The 21486-nt window shown below is 34.3% G+C and overlaps 2 protein-coding genes across 5 annotated transcripts in view; one reads left to right on the plus strand and one right to left on the minus strand.

Annotated features, from left to right (window-relative positions):
• Positions 1-21486, minus strand: part of LOC119074885 (flotillin-2) — a 148560-nt gene that overhangs the window by 90395 nt on the left and 36679 nt on the right. The gene's annotated exons all lie outside the window — the stretch shown is intronic.
• On the plus strand, positions 6075-14246 carry LOC119074871 (glucose dehydrogenase [FAD, quinone]). Of its 3 annotated transcripts, none has more exons than XM_037181194.1 (5): positions 6075-6940; positions 11701-12343; positions 12418-13000; positions 13073-13227; positions 13288-14246. In XM_037181194.1, the coding sequence occupies exons 2-5, from the start codon at positions 11894-11896 to the stop codon at positions 13987-13989; spliced, it is 1890 nt and encodes a 629-aa protein (XP_037037089.1). In that variant the 5' UTR covers positions 6075-6940; positions 11701-11893; the 3' UTR covers positions 13990-14246. The 3 variants fall into 3 exon arrangements, with proteins under 3 accessions (XP_037037089.1, XP_037037090.1, XP_037037091.1); XM_037181195.1 differs by having other exon boundaries at positions 6075-6935; positions 13288-14119; XM_037181196.1 differs by lacking the exon at positions 6075-6940 and adding an exon at positions 11335-11559 and having other exon boundaries at positions 13288-14119.

Genomic DNA, 21486 nt, shown 5'->3' on the forward strand with positions numbered 1-21486 from the left:
ACCATCATTGATCAGTGTTTGCAATGGATCTGTATCTTATAGAAAAATCTAGTACCAAAAAGTGTGGTGAAGCTGTAAAATAAGGCACAGAAAAGTTGGTCTTTTCCATCTGTCAAAGTGACGTATTAAACGTCAAATAAAAGTCAATATGTGAGGTGGTCGGTCACACAATCAATCAATTTCTAGAGCACGTACAGCAATTATTCACTAGCGAATTTTTGACAGTTTTATCACATTGCAGAACAATGCGCACGCTGGAACTTTAGACACCCTGGAAAGTAGTAAAGGAGTCGAGGGTTACCTCCAAATAAAATTTAAAAAATCAAAAATTTAATTTTTGTTTTTTAGAAATTTATTTGGAGGCATTCCTCGACTCCTTTACTGATTTCCAGGGTGCCTAAAGTCGACAAGTCACAGTAATCGGCAAAGTGTTAACAAGGCTACCCAATGATTTAATAGAGTATAGATTGGCCCTTCGTAGAACATTTTTTTTTAAACTGAAGCCAAAGTAACATTGACTTATTTCAGTAATTAAGCCGAGATCAGATGAATGACTTGTGTAGAACCACCTAAATTAGGTTCATATACCCGAAATATACATTAATCAATATTCAATTCAAAAAACATCTTAGTTTATTCCTATATATCAGTCGAGTACCATAAAAGTACCATAAATTTTACACTAAAATTTTGCTTCACTTTTAAATGTATGAAATTCCGGTCTACTACACTTTTATGTCATTGAGGCTACCCATATCACAGACATGGGTAAAGGAAAGAGATAGATGGTGAACTTTGACAGTTGATGTTCGCACTCTTTCAATTCTATTTCAGTAATAGAACACGAATTCGAGATCATTACACGTATTTACTTTTATTTGGCGTATAAAGCGGACCTTCGACAGAAGGACAAGACCGAATATTAATCCCTACTGTCCCAATCCAAAATAATTCATCTCCTGTCTCATCTGCGTAAGATATTAATCTTTTACATTGAGTGTCAAAGACTTAAAAAAATATGAAAGAAGAACAGTAACAGTCGGTAGAGCTTATACTTGATTTTCCGTGCACTTATAACCTAACCTAGAGAAAGTCCTAGTAGCATGACTCAATGAGTCATTGACTCATGGTACTTGCTTCTTGCTTTCACATGTTGACGACAAAATCAAGAGACGTTCTCTGGCTAATAAATTGTTTGAGTAAACTAATGAGCTAGAAGATCAAGCATTGCTATACGCACATCATCTGATAATTATTTTGCCAGTAGATGCTTGCCCAATGCATGCCTAACCCAACGACAATTAAAGTGAAGAGCAAATTGAATAATGAACACCTTTATGGGAAACACATCACATGGAATGCTACACACGAGGAAATAAATTATCTAAGAGCAAAATGCGTTAATACATTTTTGTAATGTACCCGTAAATACATCATAATAACATGAACATGCCAGACGTTTGTACCGTAATGTCTTCAGCATCAGCCACAGTGATACAAAGAAAATTATTACGAAACTTATGAAAGTGTTGTTTCTTCGCGTTCAGTAATAGCCGTTGAATAACCGAAAATGCGTCAATCGGTGTGTACATACACGTCCATTTAACAGCAAAATGTCCTTGTCTATAATTAACCCGATTCAGTGAAAATAAAGCGCGCAACAAACAACACAGTGTTACATTGGACAAATCAAATTGCAAGAGGTTGTGTTACAAAATTAATTAGACTACTAGCTAATTGGTTGTTGTCGATGCTCGTTTCCATATTGAATTGAATCGAAAAGTTTCCCGAGAAAGTATGTGTTGCCTGCACGAAGGCCTTTTCGCTTCTGTGCAATATAATCGAATCGCAAAAATGAATATTTATAGAAAGTTCTTGCGCTGAAGAACTTAATTATATGTTTTGAGTGCCGCAAGTCGAATTTAAAAATTGAAAATTCAAATAGATTTTTGTATAAGTTTCTCTTTAGAGATGAGCGGGTTGGCATTCTTCGGGATCCCGCCCGATCCGAATTTCATTTTAGTTTTGCTAACAACAAAGTAGACAGCAGATGTAAGATCTACCTTCAGATAAATGTTTTTTCGATTTATCCTCGGCAGGTAGTGTTTTGAATATTTGCTGTGGCAGGCAACCTAAAAGATTACCTGTTACTGGTACAGTTAGAGGCAGTGAAATTTCAGCATAAGGCGTGCCAGAAACCAAAGTTATTCGCTGGATTTGACCCGCATACCTTCAGATCACAACTCTAACTCATTGTCACAGAACCAATACCCGCAAGAGTTAATGTTGCCTGCTGGGCCTAATATTTGTCAAAAGTTTCACAAATTTTGATAAATATTAGGCCCTGGTTGCCTGTGACAGATAATGTTCTTTACCGGCGACAGGTAACATTTTCTAGTCATATGATCTGCCGCAGATTACTTTTCATAGATACTTTCTGAGGTCATGTGGGGACAATGACAGATAAATTATCCCGGCCGTATTACGGCCAGTAGATGATGTTATTAAAAATGTGTGTGACCCTAGTCAGTCCGACAAACTCAAGACCAGACCGAACCCGAATAGAGTTAAGGGTTAGCCCGAATAATCGAGCAGACTGCTCATCTCTATTTCTCCTCTTCGAGAATTGTAAAATAAAATTAATTTAATAAAATTTATAACACCAAGTTCAATAGCGAAAAATTAAATAATTACCGTGGTTCTGTGAAGCACAACCTCAACCAGACATGGTATAGTGATTGCTTGGTTTTGAAATAATATTTTTTTTTGCCTATTTTCCATTTCAAAAAACAAAAGAAATTCGTTTTTGGTTTAATCGATGGTAGTGGCAATGATAACACTAAATGACTTCCTAGAGAAAACGAGAAGACTTCTCTGAATTTCAGGACTGGAAAATTGAAACAAACGAATCGGAGTGATTGATACCCCACCCTAAGATCGTTAATATTATCTTCCTGCTTTAAGAAACAGCGTAAGGCCAGCAATATTTTCTTATTGAAAATGACCTCAACCAAAACAAATGAATCAGTTGAAATTCCAAACGGATCGGAGAGATTACATGCACGTAGTGAAGAAGGAATTCTTTTTATTTTTCATCTCTCAGCGCCACAACGAGAATCACTTTCACTCATTTCGGTATACCTGCGCATACGTTGTACATGATACAAAGTAATCGAATAAAAATTCCTAATAAATTAATTAATTGGCGTTACTGTACTCGAATTTAATGGAATTAATTTCAATTACAAACTCAAATTCACTGACACAGAAAAAAATGCTCATTTATACACTTCCGACTTTCGTGGATCATTTAGATGTAAATAAATTGAATCGAAGGCGATAATGTTTTGATTGTTGCTCATAGACCAACGAAACCACCAACTGAAAAAAAAATGTCTACGACAATTTGTTACCGTAACATTGACAGTATGATCGAAACATTGCTAGTTTTGTTCTGTGTGGTCTAGTTAGTTGAGTTCAATTAAATATTTTTTTTGAATTTTAGTATCACATACCAACTGAAAAGAAAGTTGTGCATTAATATGAACGCAATCACAACAACGTCGCTGTAATAAGATTGTCTTTGCTGAACATGAACCATAATCTTTAATATTACAAGAAGTACCCCTCCTTCCCTTCTATCTCATTAAAGTGATTATCGTTACTAACAAAAATGATGCACCTCCTTTTTGCTGAGACCCTGTTTTGCCCCAGTTTTCACATTTCTTTTTCGTCGACTTTTTTAAGAATGAACGCGGTTTTAACAAGCGACCTGTCTTATCTGATTGAATGACTCATGTTTTTCTATTGCGAGAAAGTTTTCGGTGAGAAAAATGATCCTTGAAATGGCATCATCACAAAAAAAAATAATTTAAATTTCGTTTTATTCGGCATGACACCAGTCACGTCTACCAACGTTATTTAAATCGTTTCATTGTGCACACTTTTACGAAAATAATGACACTACAAATGTGTATTGCATTACGTGACCTAATGCTTCACGTAATCATCATTCTGCCCGAAACGACGAAACAATTCAAAAGTATATTTCGACAAAACGTTAAATGTATTCGCCAGTCAAAACATTAACGATACATCGATGAGCATAATAAGGTAAACATTAAAATGAAAAAGGCATCACCTGTGTAGATGGAAAGAAAAGGTTTACCAATGTGGAATTATAGGTTAGCAGGTATTATGAACGGATTATTAACGTCGTCGTATAGTAAACAAAACGTGAATTGATCGTTTATTATTTCTTTCCTCTATATAAATAATCGCATCAATATATAGCGATAATATCATGTCCGAGAGTTGAACTTTTATTATTATTCAATAGCCGTTCGAATTAGCATATGCTTATAGGTAATTTGGCAACGTTATAACAGTTTTAAATCCACAAATTTGGCGACTGGTTATTGTGGGAGCTGGACGTATCATTATGCAAATCTGTAATAATTAAATTTATGGGATTTTTTGTTGGAATTCACTTCAGGAAATGAACCGATAGACCCTTTCAGATTTTTGAATATTTTTTCTGTCTGCTGTCGATGCGTAATAATGTGCGTCATCTGCTACTTAATAACATATGTTCAATACCGAATTGTTTACACTTGATAGCTTTCTGATACAATTAATTGAGGTGAACTGAATTGAGGTCCATATAAAAAACCCAACAATACATCCTCTACATGTTACACTTCCTGAAGCTTTTTAGAAGATCGAACCAGAACTAATACATTAGGGGTAAGCCATTATCGTTCGTAAAGTTCGTAGGTATGCTAATTTCGTGAACTTTTTACCATTCTTCCATATATTTTATGTCAAAGGTCTGGGAAATCCATGCTCACGATCTTTAAGAACCGTAATGGTTTACCCCCAATTATATGTGGTTCGAAGAACGGAATAAACGGAAATAAATAACTTCGAAATATTATTTGTGATTGAAGAAATTTTGTTTTAATTAAAAAATCAAAAAAGAAAAAAAATTGAAGAAATGGTCTTTCCTCTTATTATAGAACGATAATTCCCTGTTAAGTTATATTTTTCGTAGAAAAATACCAAGTGTCCTAGTTTACCCTAGGATCGAAATTGGCTCAAAAGTGAATCTAAGAAAAATCTCACTTAACAAGGAACACAAAATGTTCAGTCTTCAATCTAGGATTGGAAATAGAATTCGAAAGATTCCGATGCTAAATTATTCACAGATAATGTGACCGCTGGAATTCGTCAACAGCCAATATAGTTTTTTATTGCATTGCGGTCTATATATCGACATTAAACCCTGTTTTTCAGAGTATTATACCAAACATAATTTCTCTCAATTATTCCATTGATATGACGTCATTATTATTTATCTAGGTAAATATATCCTACATTAATATGTCGATAAGTTGGTCGTTTCCGCAATACAATAAAAGAAAATATGATACCGGAGAATATTTCACGCGTAATACTCTCTTGTATATTACACAAATACTCGTTGCACTCGTATTTCGTATTTTGTGTAATAAATACGAGTGTACAACGCTGAAAATATTCTCCCATATCATAATCTACTATTTGAGTCTAATTGTCACAATCTTAACATTTTCATTTTATTTCTGTTTTTTCTTTGATTCAACGCAACACGTGCATCCAATGAAGGATTAAATTTAGCATTTCTTCAGGTCTACGCACACGTTCATTGAACAGATTCCAAATTTAGTTCTTCTAGAATGTTATTGGTTCAAATGAAAAAGATCTATCAATGCTATGATTTTTGGTAAAATCGTCGCTATTGTTTTTTCAAGTTTATCTTAATCTCTTGTTGTCAATTAGGTCAAGAATTTCCTCAGCTTCAGATCATGAGCCATTCATTTAAATTCACGAAATATTGCGTAAATACTCCATTATTTATCTATAGAATATCAGGTATTCTATAGGAGAGAATTGATTCTAATTACTGGCTCGACACACTTTCTAAAGAGCCAGTTTTTTTAGCAAATCAATTTTATTGTATAACAGTTTCATACTGTATTGAACAACAACCGAACCATTATCATCTTCCAGTACGTGTTGCTATTCATCTACTTGAAAATGGCAAAACTTGTGTCACGTCCATCGTAGCATAATAAAACTGACTTCTTCAACATCGTGTATGTGGTATACAAACAACAAATCCGAGACATACAAATATTTTACGAATTTTTTCTTCTGGTAATTCATTTTTCCCCACTTAGCCAGCCGCATACATTCGTCTGCAGCTGTTTTTCTTGTGGATTTTTTAGTTGCCACTCGAATCGACGTTGAACACATTTTAATATACTCTGCGAGTGCAATAAAGCCGCGGTTAAATAATAATGCTCTGAACAAAAGTAATTGACGAAAAAAAAAAACTATTTTACGTGCCCCCCTTTTTCGCATATTAACCGCTGTATTGCATTTACCACTCAGACAAGCCAAGTCCTCCAACATACTTTTTTGGGAGAAAAAGAAATACGAATTTTCGATGACTATTGGCAGTCTTTGTGGATATATCATAGATTTTGGACGCGAATTTTTTTTTTATTACATTGCGAGATTTTATTTACTTTGTCGCGTACAACGTGCACGGCTACAAATTACGAAAAGGAAAATATTGATTTTGTGCTCGCACAGTCAAATTGCGGACAAGTGGTTTTTCCCGTTTTTTTTAATTATTTGACTTCCGGAGAACGTTTAATCGTCTGAATTCTCCGTTTTAAACTCAAAGTTGTATAATAGTGGTTCTGTGCATTCTATTCTGCAAATAGTGTTTTTGTGTTAAAAGCAGTGATACTTTTGGAGAGTTTTTTCGTTCATGTGATTTTGAATCGTTTGTTTCGGTCTTTGATTTTGTTTACGGTTGCACAAATTCGATTCAGGGTAATCATGGACTGTGTTGCCGACATAAAGCTTTGGATAATTTTTAGAATGTGAGGTACGGCATTGTTTTCTTATTGTTAACATAAACAGTCAAACCATTGAATTGTGGAAGTTATTCAAGGTGCTTCTCACTAACGAGGGCTATTTAAGAACTGTTCAGTGGAAAGGATTGGGTTCATTTTAAAGCACTCCTAATCACTCTTTATAAATTCTAGTTAAGTCTAAAAACTTACACTCAGAAAATATAAAGTGTTCGTTCATAGTATCGCTCAGTGTCAGATGTCAAATCTTGTACTTCTCTAGTTTTCTTCTCTCTTTTTTTAAAGATACATCTGAAAAAGACTACAATAAGATGAATCTGTTGCTTCGTTTCTGTAAAATCTACCATAGTACACGACACAAAATCTATTACTTCAATATTTTTATCATGATTTTCACTAAATAAAACCGAATTCACCGGGGGTTATCAATTATTTTGACAGACGACTAACGTTTCTAAGAGTTGAAAATCAAATATGGTAGAACATTAAGAACTCTCCGGTATAGTTTCGCTAATAATCTCATTTAATTCTATTCGTAAATTGGGTTTAAAAATAAAATTTAAGTTGTCATGGAACAAGATACTAATCTTTTGGCTGCTTCAGAGCAGTTCTCAAAAGTTACATATTAGTTAGTGAAATGCATGATAAAAAATATTGAAGTAATAGATTTTGTGTCGAATAATTACTATGAGAGATTTTACAGAAATGAAGCAACAGACTCATATTCTTCTATCTTGGGGTAGTCTTCGTTTGTAAATCAAAAGAACCAAAGAAATGTTTGAAAAACAAAAGATCCTAAGCTCTTTGGCGTAATTCAACCCAACCGAAATTTACTCACTTAATTTACCAGTACCACCCAATTTATCGTTAATTTCATCTTTTTAATTAAATATGAACTTAACACTTTCACCGAACGTTCAAACAAATCAACCGCGAGGAAAATGTGAACATTCTTTTTACAAATAAAAAGATCTCAACATATCCATACGTTCGTCCATAATTAGTAAATAATTTCATTTAATCAAGTTTTCTACATTATATTTCGATGGAACGAAGTGGAAAAATCGCAAATAATGATTCAATAAATCGAGAGCGATAAAAAGAAGTGAAAATAACGGTCTTTTTTGTGCTGTAAGAAATGTAATGCAAACATTTCGTAATAAAAGGCCGAACGGTGATGATAAGATGAGTTTACCATATTCGGTACGGCTGTCCTTGGAATATTAATTTATTTTGTTACTCAAAATCAAACTGCATAACTTGTTCAAAACCAACACCAGTTACGGTTTCATGCGGTCAATAGACTCAAGTTTATGTAATTTATCTATGATGCTTTATGCATAGGTCCATTTTATGGATGTGTAACGTTGCGTATAGCTTGGAATTTTTATTTTATTTTATTTTTTGGTAGCATGGACGAGATCTTTCATTTCAAAAAATTTATGTGAAAATGATTTGATAAAATCAGAGTTTAATGGTGTCTCAATCAACCTACCTCAATAGGAATATTTTTGACAGAATTGCCGAGATATAGACACGGTGAATTCAGATACCATCTAGAAACAATGACAATTGAAAACTCTCACAATCTATCCATCTGAGATAGTGTTTGGAAAACTAACAGCCTCTGCTGATGCAGATTTCTCTCATTTCCCCTGATGTATTTCGTTAAAACAAACAGACAATTTTACACTGCTGCCATCAGTGATGCATGGAGAAAGAGTGACTCACTTGTAGCAAACAAACTTAAGTCAAATTCAAGGTTTTACACAACGAAAATTTGTTTTTAATTTCCATTCTACTTTTACTTGTTTTCGAACAACCCGATCGTATAACAGCTCTTAACACGATCAGAAAAAATCCTGTTAATCGACATCTTGGCACCATTATCAAGTTAAACGGCAATTCGAGTTTATCGTTGATGGTAATCCATTTATGCTCAAATGATTGTTTGATATTTAATTAAAAATCCGTAAAGACAATGATCTCTACTACCCGGTGCCTGCGTACCTATAACCACGAACAGATTTACATGAGATGTAAATTTCCTATGGTACGTATGGTACGTACTTGAACAACATTTTTTGTAACGCGAAACTGACTTATAAATACACATTTATAATTCAAGGCGTACGTGAGCACATGTAATCAAATTATTATGTATGGAGCACATATATATATGACAGTTGTTGGTAACCACTTGTGTTGTGCAAGCATGGAGAAAAAGTTGTTACGTGAATACTTACATTGTTCAATTTTTATCTAATTCGTTACGTGCAAAGTTATTTTTTTGTGTCTTGTTCAACGAAAACACATTCCTAAATAATGGCAAATCATTTTTTTGTTGTTTAAGTTTAATTGAGACTTTTCGCTAAAACGGAGCGTTTGAAGTTCATGGTTATTCGCAATCGTGTATGAAGTATTGGTAGTCGGTCACAACCGGTGTTCTAAGGCTATGGTTGTTTATTGAGCTTTTTTGAAGTATAACTCCCCTGGAGTTGATAGGAACTTCGATATGAAAAATAAGAGGAAATGGGTCTATCATAATTATGTCACACTCTAATAGGGATGGGTGAACTGGATTAATGGTGACATTCGATAATTTTTTTAAAAAGTTCTTGAAGACGTTGATTAAAATCCTTTCTCTATGAAGTACTCTATGTATGTCACCAAAGAGTTTTCATCTTATTTTTATAAGCCATACTCGAGATGCAGTTTCATTGTCAATCAGAGTTCTAACACACACGCTCTAGTTGTTTCGTTCTTACCCAATCGATACAACAAAACTATAAATTCAAGAACATTATAGTAGAAAAAGCGAAAAGAAATTATCTGAAATTTTCGATACAGGTTATTATAGCAAAATGTTCAAAATAAGTGAAGTAAAAGATTTGTGAATCAATACTTTAGTCAAATGAAGTAACATATCCGATAGGGAAAACTGACATATTTTACTCGAGCTTTTGATACAACTTTTGTCTTTGTCGTCATGATTGGTTTTGACTATATTTTGAAGCTAGGGACTTAAGCTCATCACAATAGCGTTTTATTCTCAATATTTAAATGAAAATGTGTAAATAACAGAACGCTAATGATGAATAAGGAAATTGTACTCTTTTTTCCATCTGATTTCATTTTACTTTGTTCTGTTTTCATGTGCCACTCAACGACTCAATAGAGTTAATGATTTACTACTATGCAACGGCAAAATAATATTCATCGCTTATACAACTACAACCCCCCATTATTGTTGTAAATCATCATATGCCAAGTTAGAAATTTGTTTTACGTTGCAGTACCTACACACAATGGCTTACAATCAATTGTAAAATTAGAATTCGAAATGAAATTACAATGATAATCCATTTAAATTCAATAATAAACTCAGCTCTTGATTCGAATCAAAAATTGTGTTTATTTGCAATTGCATTCATAAACATCAGTTTGCTTCACAGAGTGTTGGTAATCGAAAGGAAAATTTATTTTGCCGCAACTTTTGTAAGTTGTTTCACTTGGATGAGTTGATATTTGACTGAACAATTTATTAAAAATCAAAAATCGTTTTCCAAGTAGCTTACTCGTACCCTTCAGAATTCAAAGACGGATTAAAGTGTTAACATGCAGTATTCCAAAATGACACAAATTTATCAGGAATATACTTCGTACATCCTTGCAGGATAATTGTTCACTTCATTATTTGTCTTTGTTCTTTGAATGTTTCCGCACGATACTTTTCATTGAACTATACGAGATCGTCTCCATACTTTTTAGTTTGGACCAAGTGAATTTTAATCAATAGCTACGAAGTTCTAAAAAAATAACTATTAAATCCAGACAACTCGGCAAAGGACTTGTGTTCTTTCTAAAGTGGCACACAATTCAGCCAAAGCACCAAGTATAGTAATAGAATCTTTGGTTTTTGGTGTGTCAAATTCCGTTTGAAATAGACTGACGATGTGAATAGAAGTTTCTTTGATAGTTTGAAACAAAAAAAAACAATCGTAAGCCTGTTCAGAACGGAGCAAAATGAATAAAATTTCATTTTTGTTAAAATTCGCCAAAGTGTCCCATTTATGCATTTAACTATTCACACAGAATAGTATTTTGGCACATCAAATATTCTACGATACGCTAGGTGTTTTGGTTAAATGCTCAAGGGGCATTAAGTAGTTGTCATTGCAACCAATTCCTCTACACTCTTATACATTGTGCCAATCAAATCAAACTAGATAAAACGTTTTGATGCCATATCTTGTCGATATTATACTGTCTATAGATGCAATATACATCCATTGCCTGGCGTTGTTTAATGTCAATTTAAAAATAATGTTCGTATTTATGCCTCCTCTCTCGATCTCGATAGATAGTTTATATAGTTGAAAATTTTCATTTCATATTGTCACTTAAGTTTTATCGATTTCCATTAAACAAACGATGTTATGCATGGATAGGTTTTGGGAAGCATCATGTCATTCGATTACATATAGTATATATACAAGAGAAGGAGGAAGAGGCAAGTAAAAAACTTTTGATGCTTTGTTCGCTGGCAACTGATTGAATGGTTGTATTGTTTAACTTTGCATGTGCATTAAGTCATCCAGTGAAAGTGGTGCTAGAGCACCAATGTATGACGGTAATCATATAGGAAGATTCTGTTTCTTTTTTGTATACCATACTGACCTACAACAATAATAGCTTAGACATTAAAGACAATCAATATAATCGATGATGTATAACAACAATATTTCTCTTTCTATTTTCATAATTACATCAGATAAATGCAACATTAAAACCACACAATCGCTAAGAATGAGTTCCTACCACCTCTCGAACCGACTTCGAAAACAGCAAAATCAGAAAATTCCTTGGCGACTACGCTAACACCGTGTGAAGAAGTGAAACAGACTTATACAGTAAATAGTAGATAGTAAAAACTTGCGTACCAAAGATATCCGGCTAACTGGAAAATGGTTTTAAATATTCTAATTGCATCGACTGTGATCAAATCAACGTTCGGCGTTGTCACAACTAGTCTATGGCTGATACCACTTATGCTGGCTGCCATATCATTCTATCGTTATGATCGGGTGGATCCCGAGTCTCGTCCGATTAATCAGCAAAATCTATACACCGAATACGATTTTATAATCGTTGGTGGCGGTAGTGCTGGTGCTGTGGTAGCCAATCGTCTATCGGAAGTGAAACATTGGAAAATTTTATTGCTTGAGGCCGGACCGGACGAGAACGAGATATCCGATGTACCATCGCTTGCAGCGTATCTACAGCTGAGCAAATTGGATTGGGGATACAAAACCGAGCCAAGCACTAAATCGTGTCTGGGAATGAAAAATAATCGATGTAACTGGCCGAGAGGAAAAGTACTCGGCGGTTCCAGTGTTCTCAACTATATGCTGTATGTAAGTGGTCAATGAAAATTTCAATTTTTTTTTTCGAACAGAGGCCACATGAAATTAAAATGGAACTTTTCTAGGTGCGAGGCAATCGGTACGATTATGATTTGTGGGAAAGTCTTGGAAATCCTGGATGGGGCTACGACGATATACTGCCCTATTTTAAGAAATCCGAAGACAATCGCAATCCATACCTCGCAAATACACCTTATCACGGCAGAGGCGGTTTCTTAACCGTCCAAGAATCGCCGTGGCACACTCCATTAGTTGCAGCGTTCGTCGAAGCTGGAACAGAATTGGGTTATCCGAATCGAGACATAAATGGCGAATATCAGAGTGGATTTATGATTGCTCAAGGTACGATACGACGGGGTAGTCGATGTAGTACAGCAAAAGCGTTTCTTAGACCGGTACGGTTACGCAGAAATCTGCATGTGGCGATGAATGCACATGTAACAAAAATAGTAATCGATCCGGTAAGTGAGCAAGCAATGGGAGTGGAATTTAAACGAGACGGAAAACGGTATCGCATTTTTACACGTAAAGAAGTCATAATGTCAGCTGGAGCTATCAATACACCGCAAATTCTTATGTTATCCGGAATCGGTCCGAGGGCTCATTTAGAAGAAATCGGAATTCCAGTTCTTAAAGATCTTCCAGTTGGTATGTAGCTGCTGGTTTTGACTTTGTTTTGTCTGCCGTTGATGGTCTTCATATTTCGATTACCGATTTTAGGTGAAAATTTGCAAGATCACGTTGGAATGGGTGGAATGACATGGCTTGTCGATAAACCAGTTGCGATTGTTCAGGATCGCTTCAATCCGGCTACCATAACCAACCAGTATGTACTGAACGAACGTGGACCGATGACCACATTAGGCGGTGTTGAGGTATGAGATTCGGTTCGAAAGGAAAAACCAAGCCCAGTAAGAAGTTTCGTCTTTTTTTAGGGGCTAGCTTTCGTCACAACGCCATTGGGCAATAGTACGATCGATTGGCCGGACGTGCAGTTCCACATGGCTCCAGCATCAATAAATTCGGACAATGGTGCCCGAGTGAAAAAAGTTTTAGGCTTAAAAGAGAGTCTCTACCGAGATGTGTACCAACCCATTGCCAACAAAGATACATGGACAATAATGCCATTGCTGCTGCGTCCTCGATCCCGTGGATGGGTACGATTACGTTCGAAAAACCCATTCCACTATCCACTCATGGATCCGAATTATTTCGACGATCCCTTCGATGTGCAAACACTAGTTGAAGGAGCCAAAATTGCACTACGTGTAGCTGAAGCAAATGTCTTCAAGCAGTTCGGCTCACGCTTATATCGGAAACCATTTCCCAATTGTAAGCAATTCAAATTTCTATCTGACGAATATCTCGAGTGTCAGATCAAAACGATATCGATGACAATCTATCATCCAGTTGGTACAGCCAAAATGGGACCGTCATGGGATAGCGGAGCTGTCGTCGATCCCCGATTACGAGTGTACGGCATTAAGCGATTGCGTGTCATTGATGCCAGTATAATGCCAACAATAAGCAGTGGTAATACGAATGCACCAGTCATAATGATTGGTGAAAAGGGGGCCGATCTTGTCAAAGAAGATTGGATGGATGTAGAATTAGCTAATGTTAAGGCGTTCAGATAATAGTTGCGCGTTCAAGTACTTATTTAGATTAGTTTATTCGTGCGAATGTAAAATGTTGATTGCAAGGACATTTCTGTATGTCGAGAAGTGTGTGTAGAGTCGAGTGCCATAATTCGGAATTTCGATAAGGAAAGTTTGTAGAGATTGATGAATGTTACAAGACAATGATATGGTTTCATTAGGGAATCGGATGTAAATATTTTTGTAAATAAAAGGAAATTTATTTAAAAAATAAAAAATTTGTTCAAATCTCAGAATGCCCACGAAGTTTGTCTGCCTTTATGTGGTACTGAATGAATGTCAAATGTCCATCGAATCAAATGTTGGAAACGGCCTGCCTACACCTTCGATACGCGTGGTGTACAAGTAAAAGGAAAATGAACGAAAATTCGGTTCGAGTCGTCAAAGTATTATCAACCGACTAATATGAAGACACTATACAATCTGGACGTCATCATCATAAGAAAGAACCGAATTGATGGTTCGCAGTGTAATGAGTGTCCTGTGGTCCGTTCGCCGATAGGAATAAAAATGAGCAAGTCTATCCCTAATGGGCTTTCAAGTTTTCTTTCCCGTGTGACCAACTCCATTGGGCACAAAAATGTTTTCTTCCCGATAGGCGAGGTAAAATTTAAACACAAAATTTTAAGACTCAATTCTTCTCCTGCTGATTACATTTCCAGTTAACCTATTTTTGTTGTCACCAATCTTAATCTACAAGGAATGTAGGAACACGCATTATTTACATGCCCAGAACTGAACACCCTTAACCCATAAATACAATTCCGAAATATCATCTCTATAGAAGTCAACGAGCTGTCATTTCATCAACGTTAACCACCAACAATACTAAATATGTAATTTGACGCAGGCCGAGTTTTACTTTTCGTCCCTGGGTTGAGAAACATAAAATTGTTCTTTGTCCTACTACAGCCATCCCGACTCGACATGTCTGTACTGAAAGAATTCAAATGTTAAGAAAAAAGTGAAATTAAAAACAAAAAATAAAATTTTACTGACAGTAAGCTAAGCATATCCCACACACCAAAAGTGTTTTCACACTAACGCTAGACGCTAGTCTCTAAATTATTTTATTTTACAATTATTAAGTATAATGTACGTACACTCGAGGCTAAGCTACGTTCCCATATTATGAACGTTTACAGGTCGATTTATCGAAAGAAAAAGCTCTCTATAAACGTTCATAAAATCAACAGTTGATATATCATTATAAAATCCGAAACCAAACGCCACAATTTATGCTATCTACATTGATGTAAAAGACATACCTTGTGGATAAATTTAATTTTATGAAATTTTGAATATTTTTTTAACGTTTTTCTGTTGGGTACGCATTTATAGACTAACACACGGTTAGTAATCATTTAGTTAGAATTGGGAAAAATCACCTCCTGAAAATTGAAAGAAAAGTCGTAAATTTATTGTTTGTTTCGAGGTAAGCATTTATTGTTGTTATTAGTGGTTTGCAATGAGTCAAGCTGTAATAGCTGTTTTGGAAGATTCATTTATTATCAAATTTCCACGTTTTTATTGTCGGTGACTCCACGATTAATGGGTTGGGAATGAATATTATAATTAGGAGTCAGGGATTGTTCATATTTGGACAATAGATTTTTCATTTTTTTTTGCATACCGGACGTCAGGAAAATTTAGCATTTGCTTCATTTATACAAGCGTAAGTTCTAATACTGGTAAAACTGTTATACATGCACGCGTCTAGCCTTTTGAAGTTGAAACAAAAATATTTTCCGTTTACAAATTTTGCGACTTCAGGTCCTTTTCATCAGAACCTTTTCATCAAGTTGTAAAGATGTTCCAAAAAGCAAAACGAATTTTGCTACACTTTTGCAGCTATCTTAGGTGAAGATCTGTTGTTGTGGTTGTAATGAGTGCATCCGTTGAAAAACAGCTGAAGCAAATTTATGTCTAATTTAACTGACGTCGGCTGTAACTCTAACCGACTTTGACTGCATGAAACAGTGCCTATTTTCGCGGTTTTCTCAAATTTTCAGAAAAAACGTTTTGTGAAAATTCACGAAAATTTGAGAATTCGTGAAAATTTGAGAAAATTCGTGAAAATATTTTTGCGAATATAGGCACTGCCATGAAAGGAATAGAGTACATTTACAATTTCGACTTGACTAAGCCATAATCCTATCATAAAAATAGAAATTAAAGAATCTCTGATCTCCAGACTACAATCTTCGAAGATACAATAGTTGAATATAAACGCTCTCAATAGCGAGTACTCTCAAAGTTACATCTGCTACACCAAGTGTTGACAACTCATAGCAGGATGCCATTTTCAAAGGACAGTAAAAACCTAGGCAAAAAAACTGTTCTTAAAAGAAGGACTCTTGAACGTATAACAGACGAACTAATGTATAATAAATGTATCGTTTTAATGGGTCTGAAAGCTTGAGGAATTAGATTTCACAGTCCTTTCACACTTTTTATTGTCGATTGTCGATTTGACATCGTCATGGCTATTAGGAAATCGTAAAAATTCTATAAATTCGTCAATAAATCATCAACGAAATGGTCTCTGAAATGCAGATAATTCTATCAAACAAAACACGCACACATGAAATCAATCTTGACATTGAATGTTTTCTAAAAAAAATAATAATTTACATACTCAAGTGCTGTCGATTGTCTGTTGTCGAATATACAAAATTGTTTCACTTGACCAAAATCTTTATTAAAATCGTCATCCAACAAGAACTTTATTAATGAAACGAAATTTTTATCTAAAAATAAATGTTGAATTCATATAGCGAGCGAGCATAGGCTCTGTTTGAATAACAGCTTGAAAACAGCTTGAAGCGATTCTATGTAACCCCTGTACGACCTTTCAATTTACTATTAAATAATGACTGCTTCTTACACAGTCATACGAATTTTAAACAGAATTCTGATCAAATAATATACCGAAGACTGTGCGCGGTCGTCCAAAATATAGTTAAAAGATAAATAATAATCGATTCAGATTGCAAACTCTAAACGTATGGTGGGATGGTTGTATACGATGGACATGGTGCGAGTGTTATTATTTCTGTTAACCATTTATATATACTTAACAATCGTCTAACAAATATTTGAATTGTGTTTAGCACGTCATTTCACTAACTCGGTGGCTAAATGTTAACAAACAGAGTAATTAATTAACTTGATGATTCGTGTAGTTAGTTAATTAGCAAACAATGGTGGAAATGTATTGGATGGATGTAAGTTCATTAACTAATGTTTATCATTTCTCTGATATAAATTGGACAGTAGCATTTAAACAGAAACTTTGTCACAGTTATGTAGGGTAAAAAGGCCGGTTACGAGCCTTCGCCCGAATCACGAGACACCTCACGACTTCCTCCTACAGGAGATGAACATTTATTTATTATGAACGTTATTTCTTTACCATTTTATCATCACTCATATTCGACCACATGAAACAGTGGCGCCGATTATAGGGGGCAATTGTTTCTCCCGACACCGCAAAATTCTTCAGATTCCTAGCTTTTCCAACACTTTTCATCATTTTATTCGGTTCGATTTGGTTTTAAATTAGCTCCAATAAAGTTTACAAGAAGTGTCTGTAACGCTCTTTTAGCACTGTGCAGGGCACGCATTTGGAGTGAAACTATCTGGCAAATTTTTCCTTTTTCAACTAGAAATAACATGCAAGCACAATATTTTCCAAAGTAAAATGTTCAAATATTTACCAACATGTCGATCAGAAATGGTTGGCGGTAGTGTTCGCCTTTGTAGTTTTAATGTTTAGCTTCTTTTTATTGTCTTACCTGGAAAGAAAAGGAAACAACAATAAATATCAAGTTGTCTAGAAGTTGACAATACATAATTTTCAAAGTTTCATTGAAGAACTAGATTCTTGTTCTGTTAATTGAATTCTTTTTGATCAAGACGTGCGTCATTTTACGTTGCACGGTTGTACCTTCGATAACTTTAAAAGGGTACACTGTGTTGATCATGATCAGATTTTACACTGTAAAATAGATGAAAATAACACAGTTGATGACCGTCTATCGGTTATTCATTCTAAGATATATTTTTTATGAAATCATTAATGCACTGTCGAGGATTCACATTTCTCGCTCTGCAAAGAGAGAGGTTTCATAACTGAATTTCCACCTATCACATAATTTACTACGGATTTAGTACAGTCGACGTCAGTGAAATTATCATCAACTGTTTTTCAGCTCGTCCAATCATACAAACAAAACTGATCATTCGTGTGAGAAGTTTTGTTTGTATGAGTGTACCAGCTGAAAAACAGCTGATGAAAATTCATGTCAAAGTTTCACTGACGTTTACTGTAATTTTCCGTGCAAAGTTGAAATCGTAATTACGATTGCAATTTCGTATGAAAAATTACGAATTCCGCAATAAATAATGTGATAGTGCGATCCAATAGACCGTGTGAAGTATAAATAACTTATTTTTAATTTATGTAAATTATTATTCTGTAGAACAAAAGGGTAAACAGAATGTCTGAAAAATGTCTGCTTGATTTTATATCTCACTTTAAAAGCTGTAATTTGAATGAGACTAATGACATATCCGATCCATTCTAATTCTAATTTTTTCTCAAAATGGCACACGGTCTATGAAACTCTGTGTACTCTGATTAAATCTATTTAAGAATGTGCACTTTCTAAAATGAATGTCTTTGAAATCTGCTATTTGATGAGTTTCTTCTTTCAAACAAGGATCAGTAAATTAGAACTCAATTATTCAATACTAATTTATCCATTGCACTTCATCCCAACATTGACCTAATCCAAAATAGTTAAAGAAGAATAAGACTTAATCTGTTGCTGTACGTTACGATGATATTGTATAAGGTTAATGATGACGCAAAATATTTCTTAACATTGAACTTGACGAAGGTGAAAAAGTACGCGTTATTTCCGACTGACCACCAATAATATCATTAAGTGAGAAGATAATAGAAATTCATTTTATAATTCGAACAAAAAAAGATAATTGAACAAACCTGTTCGAGACGATTTACGGCTTTCAGCGAGAAACAACAATACAATTAAATCGGTGTGATTCTTCCATTTATTGATATGATAATATGCATCATTTAGATGAGGTCGAATGTTTACATTAAAAGAAATGAGTGTAAAGTAAAGGCTAATAAATCAATAGAAATATTAGGTTCATTCACACAGCATATTGTATACATTCCATAGGAAGTTATATTACAAACATTCCGCAAACGATATATAAGAGGCGAAGTGACTTAATTATGTACGTACAAGGTTATTGAGATCACAAAGTGCTGGAAAGGTAGAACGTATTAGATAGTTAGTCGACCAAGATACAGATATCGTTTAAAGAGAAATATAAAATGGAAAATACCTACATTGATTAGACTACAATTGATTATGTTATGGTTTATGCCACATTGATTAAAATATTATTGACACACGTAATGATTTACAGTGGAAATAGTCTCAGACAGTGACAAAAGTAAAGCTTTCATTGCTTTCATTTTAGAAAAACGTTGTATGCAACGTCGGCGATAAATGCAGTTTTAGGCACACTGTGTGCATTGTCACACACGGCCTGGGGAAATTTACACATCCTGGTGCCTAAAAAGCATTTCTCACACGGTTGCATATTATATTTTAGTTACAGTGAACCGTTTTTAAACAATATGTGAGAAATCATGGAAGATATGTCTCAGTTACAAATAAAACTGACTTGAAACGCTCTGCGTCTAGAAAGTAGAAGAGTAGGACAAAGGTCTACATAAATTTTCAGATGATATCAGGCAATTTTGGAAAAAGAAACCGAACCGACCAAAACCTTGTTTCATTCGAACCTGTCAGAATATTCATACAAGCCTTCAGGTAACCAGTCAGGTCATATCAAGGTCAAAACACGTTCAGGTATTTTCAGGTGAGGTTCAGATAAAACCATAAAACTGACCTGTTCCGAGCTTTGAGTGTGCCAATTAATTCCATCAGAGGGATTTATTTAGACTCTCACTCTAGTGTAAAAAAGTTGATTTTCCTTCGGTCTGAAGGGTGGATTTCCACTAATAAAAAAAATCAACCAATTTCTATTCTATTGTTTTTATCTTGAATTTTACATTTTTATTAATGATCGATTTAGGCATGCACTTGGAACCTTCGATAAATGTCAGATAAAAATTTCTAAAATTATAGGCTCGCTTACCTTGCATTCAATCTAATTTATGACTTATTTAACAAATATAACTTAGGCCATGATTTTTTTAAGCAATCGAAATGACTAAATTAGTCAAATCAAAACATTTGTGTTACAATGTTACCCGAGCGATTTTAAAGCTATTTAAAGGTGAATGTCTAAGTATTAGAAATAAAGAAATCGAAAAGTCTGCCATTTTCTAACCATCAGCTAGGTTCTAATAAATTCGTTCTGTTCACCTTCAGTAACATTTTCAGTAAAAAAATGCTTTACCTCGCAACGAACTGTCTTCATCAGTATCAAACTGTTTCACATTCGATTTCTTTCAATTAAATAGCTTTACTTACACTTACACAGAAAATGTATGAATTTCGTAACATTCGCAATATTCGCGATTTTGACCTCTGGCATGGCAGTAATGAGTAACTAGAGCAAATTATATAACTTTGAATCAACCGAACACTCATCTGAAATTCGTAATAAAAACATGCTTCTGTTATCTCTGATAGTCGACTGAAAGCAAAAAATAGTCCGAAAAAAATGATTTTCCTCATAAATAAATGATTAATGCGAATGAAGTCCATTAAAAATTGTAAATCATTGGAATCTTATGTTCAGTCAGTGTTATATAGGCTAAAATGTTAATGTCTACTTTTAAGTGGAGGCCAGGGTCAATTAATTTTTTTTTTCAATTTTATTGTTACAAGACTATTACAGATTTTTGGAAAAAGTCATGATGGGTCAGCGTTTTTATGGTTGTATGTTGTGTATGTAAAATAAAATTTTTAAATTTATTTATAAGTGCACTTAACGTTTAGAAGAAGGAAGGAAGAAGATGTAATTTCAGGAAGTCATAATATTACTTTTAGTGGTGGTAAATTAAATTGATTTCCACAAACAACCTTCCTCCATTCATGAAAAACAATCGGAAATGGATGAACTACTTATACATTCGTCTTTTGCGGTCTATTTGTTGAGATTTTTTGTTGTTGTTTTTTCTTCGTTCATGTCCGAATAAGCTCGACATTGAAAATGAATTAAAAAAAAATCATTTTTCCGATTTCATTTCAAATTAATATTCTATAACGCTGCAAAATTCTCTGTTTCTCTTTTCTATTATTACCATCGACAGACCGACTAACAATCACTTCCATTAAATTCAATTCAATATTGTGATAGGTTTCAATGAATAACTTAAACGAATTATAAATTGAGTTTATTTTTGGAATTCGATTTTTTAATAATGACCTACGATGGGATTAGATTTAAGAAGATTTCGTA

Source organism: Bradysia coprophila, unplaced genomic scaffold, assembly GCF_014529535.1.
Source record: "Bradysia coprophila strain Holo2 unplaced genomic scaffold, BU_Bcop_v1 contig_151, whole genome shotgun sequence".
NCBI lineage: Eukaryota > Metazoa > Arthropoda > Insecta > Diptera > Sciaridae > Bradysia > Bradysia coprophila.

What these genes read in the sequence shown, in the direction of transcription:
- LOC119074871 (XM_037181194.1), top strand. Translation starts at nt 11,894, where the DNA reads ATGGTTTTAAATATTCTAATTGCATCGACTGTGATCAAATCAACGTTC. An exon ending in TCTTAAAGATCTTCCAGTTG is followed by an intron (nt 13,001 to 13,072) that starts GTATGTAGCTGC and finishes TACCGATTTTAG; the next exon opens with GTGAAAATTTGCAAGATCAC. An exon ending in CCACATTAGGCGGTGTTGAG is followed by an intron (nt 13,228 to 13,287) that starts GTATGAGATTCG and finishes GTCTTTTTTTAG; the next exon opens with GGGCTAGCTTTCGTCACAAC.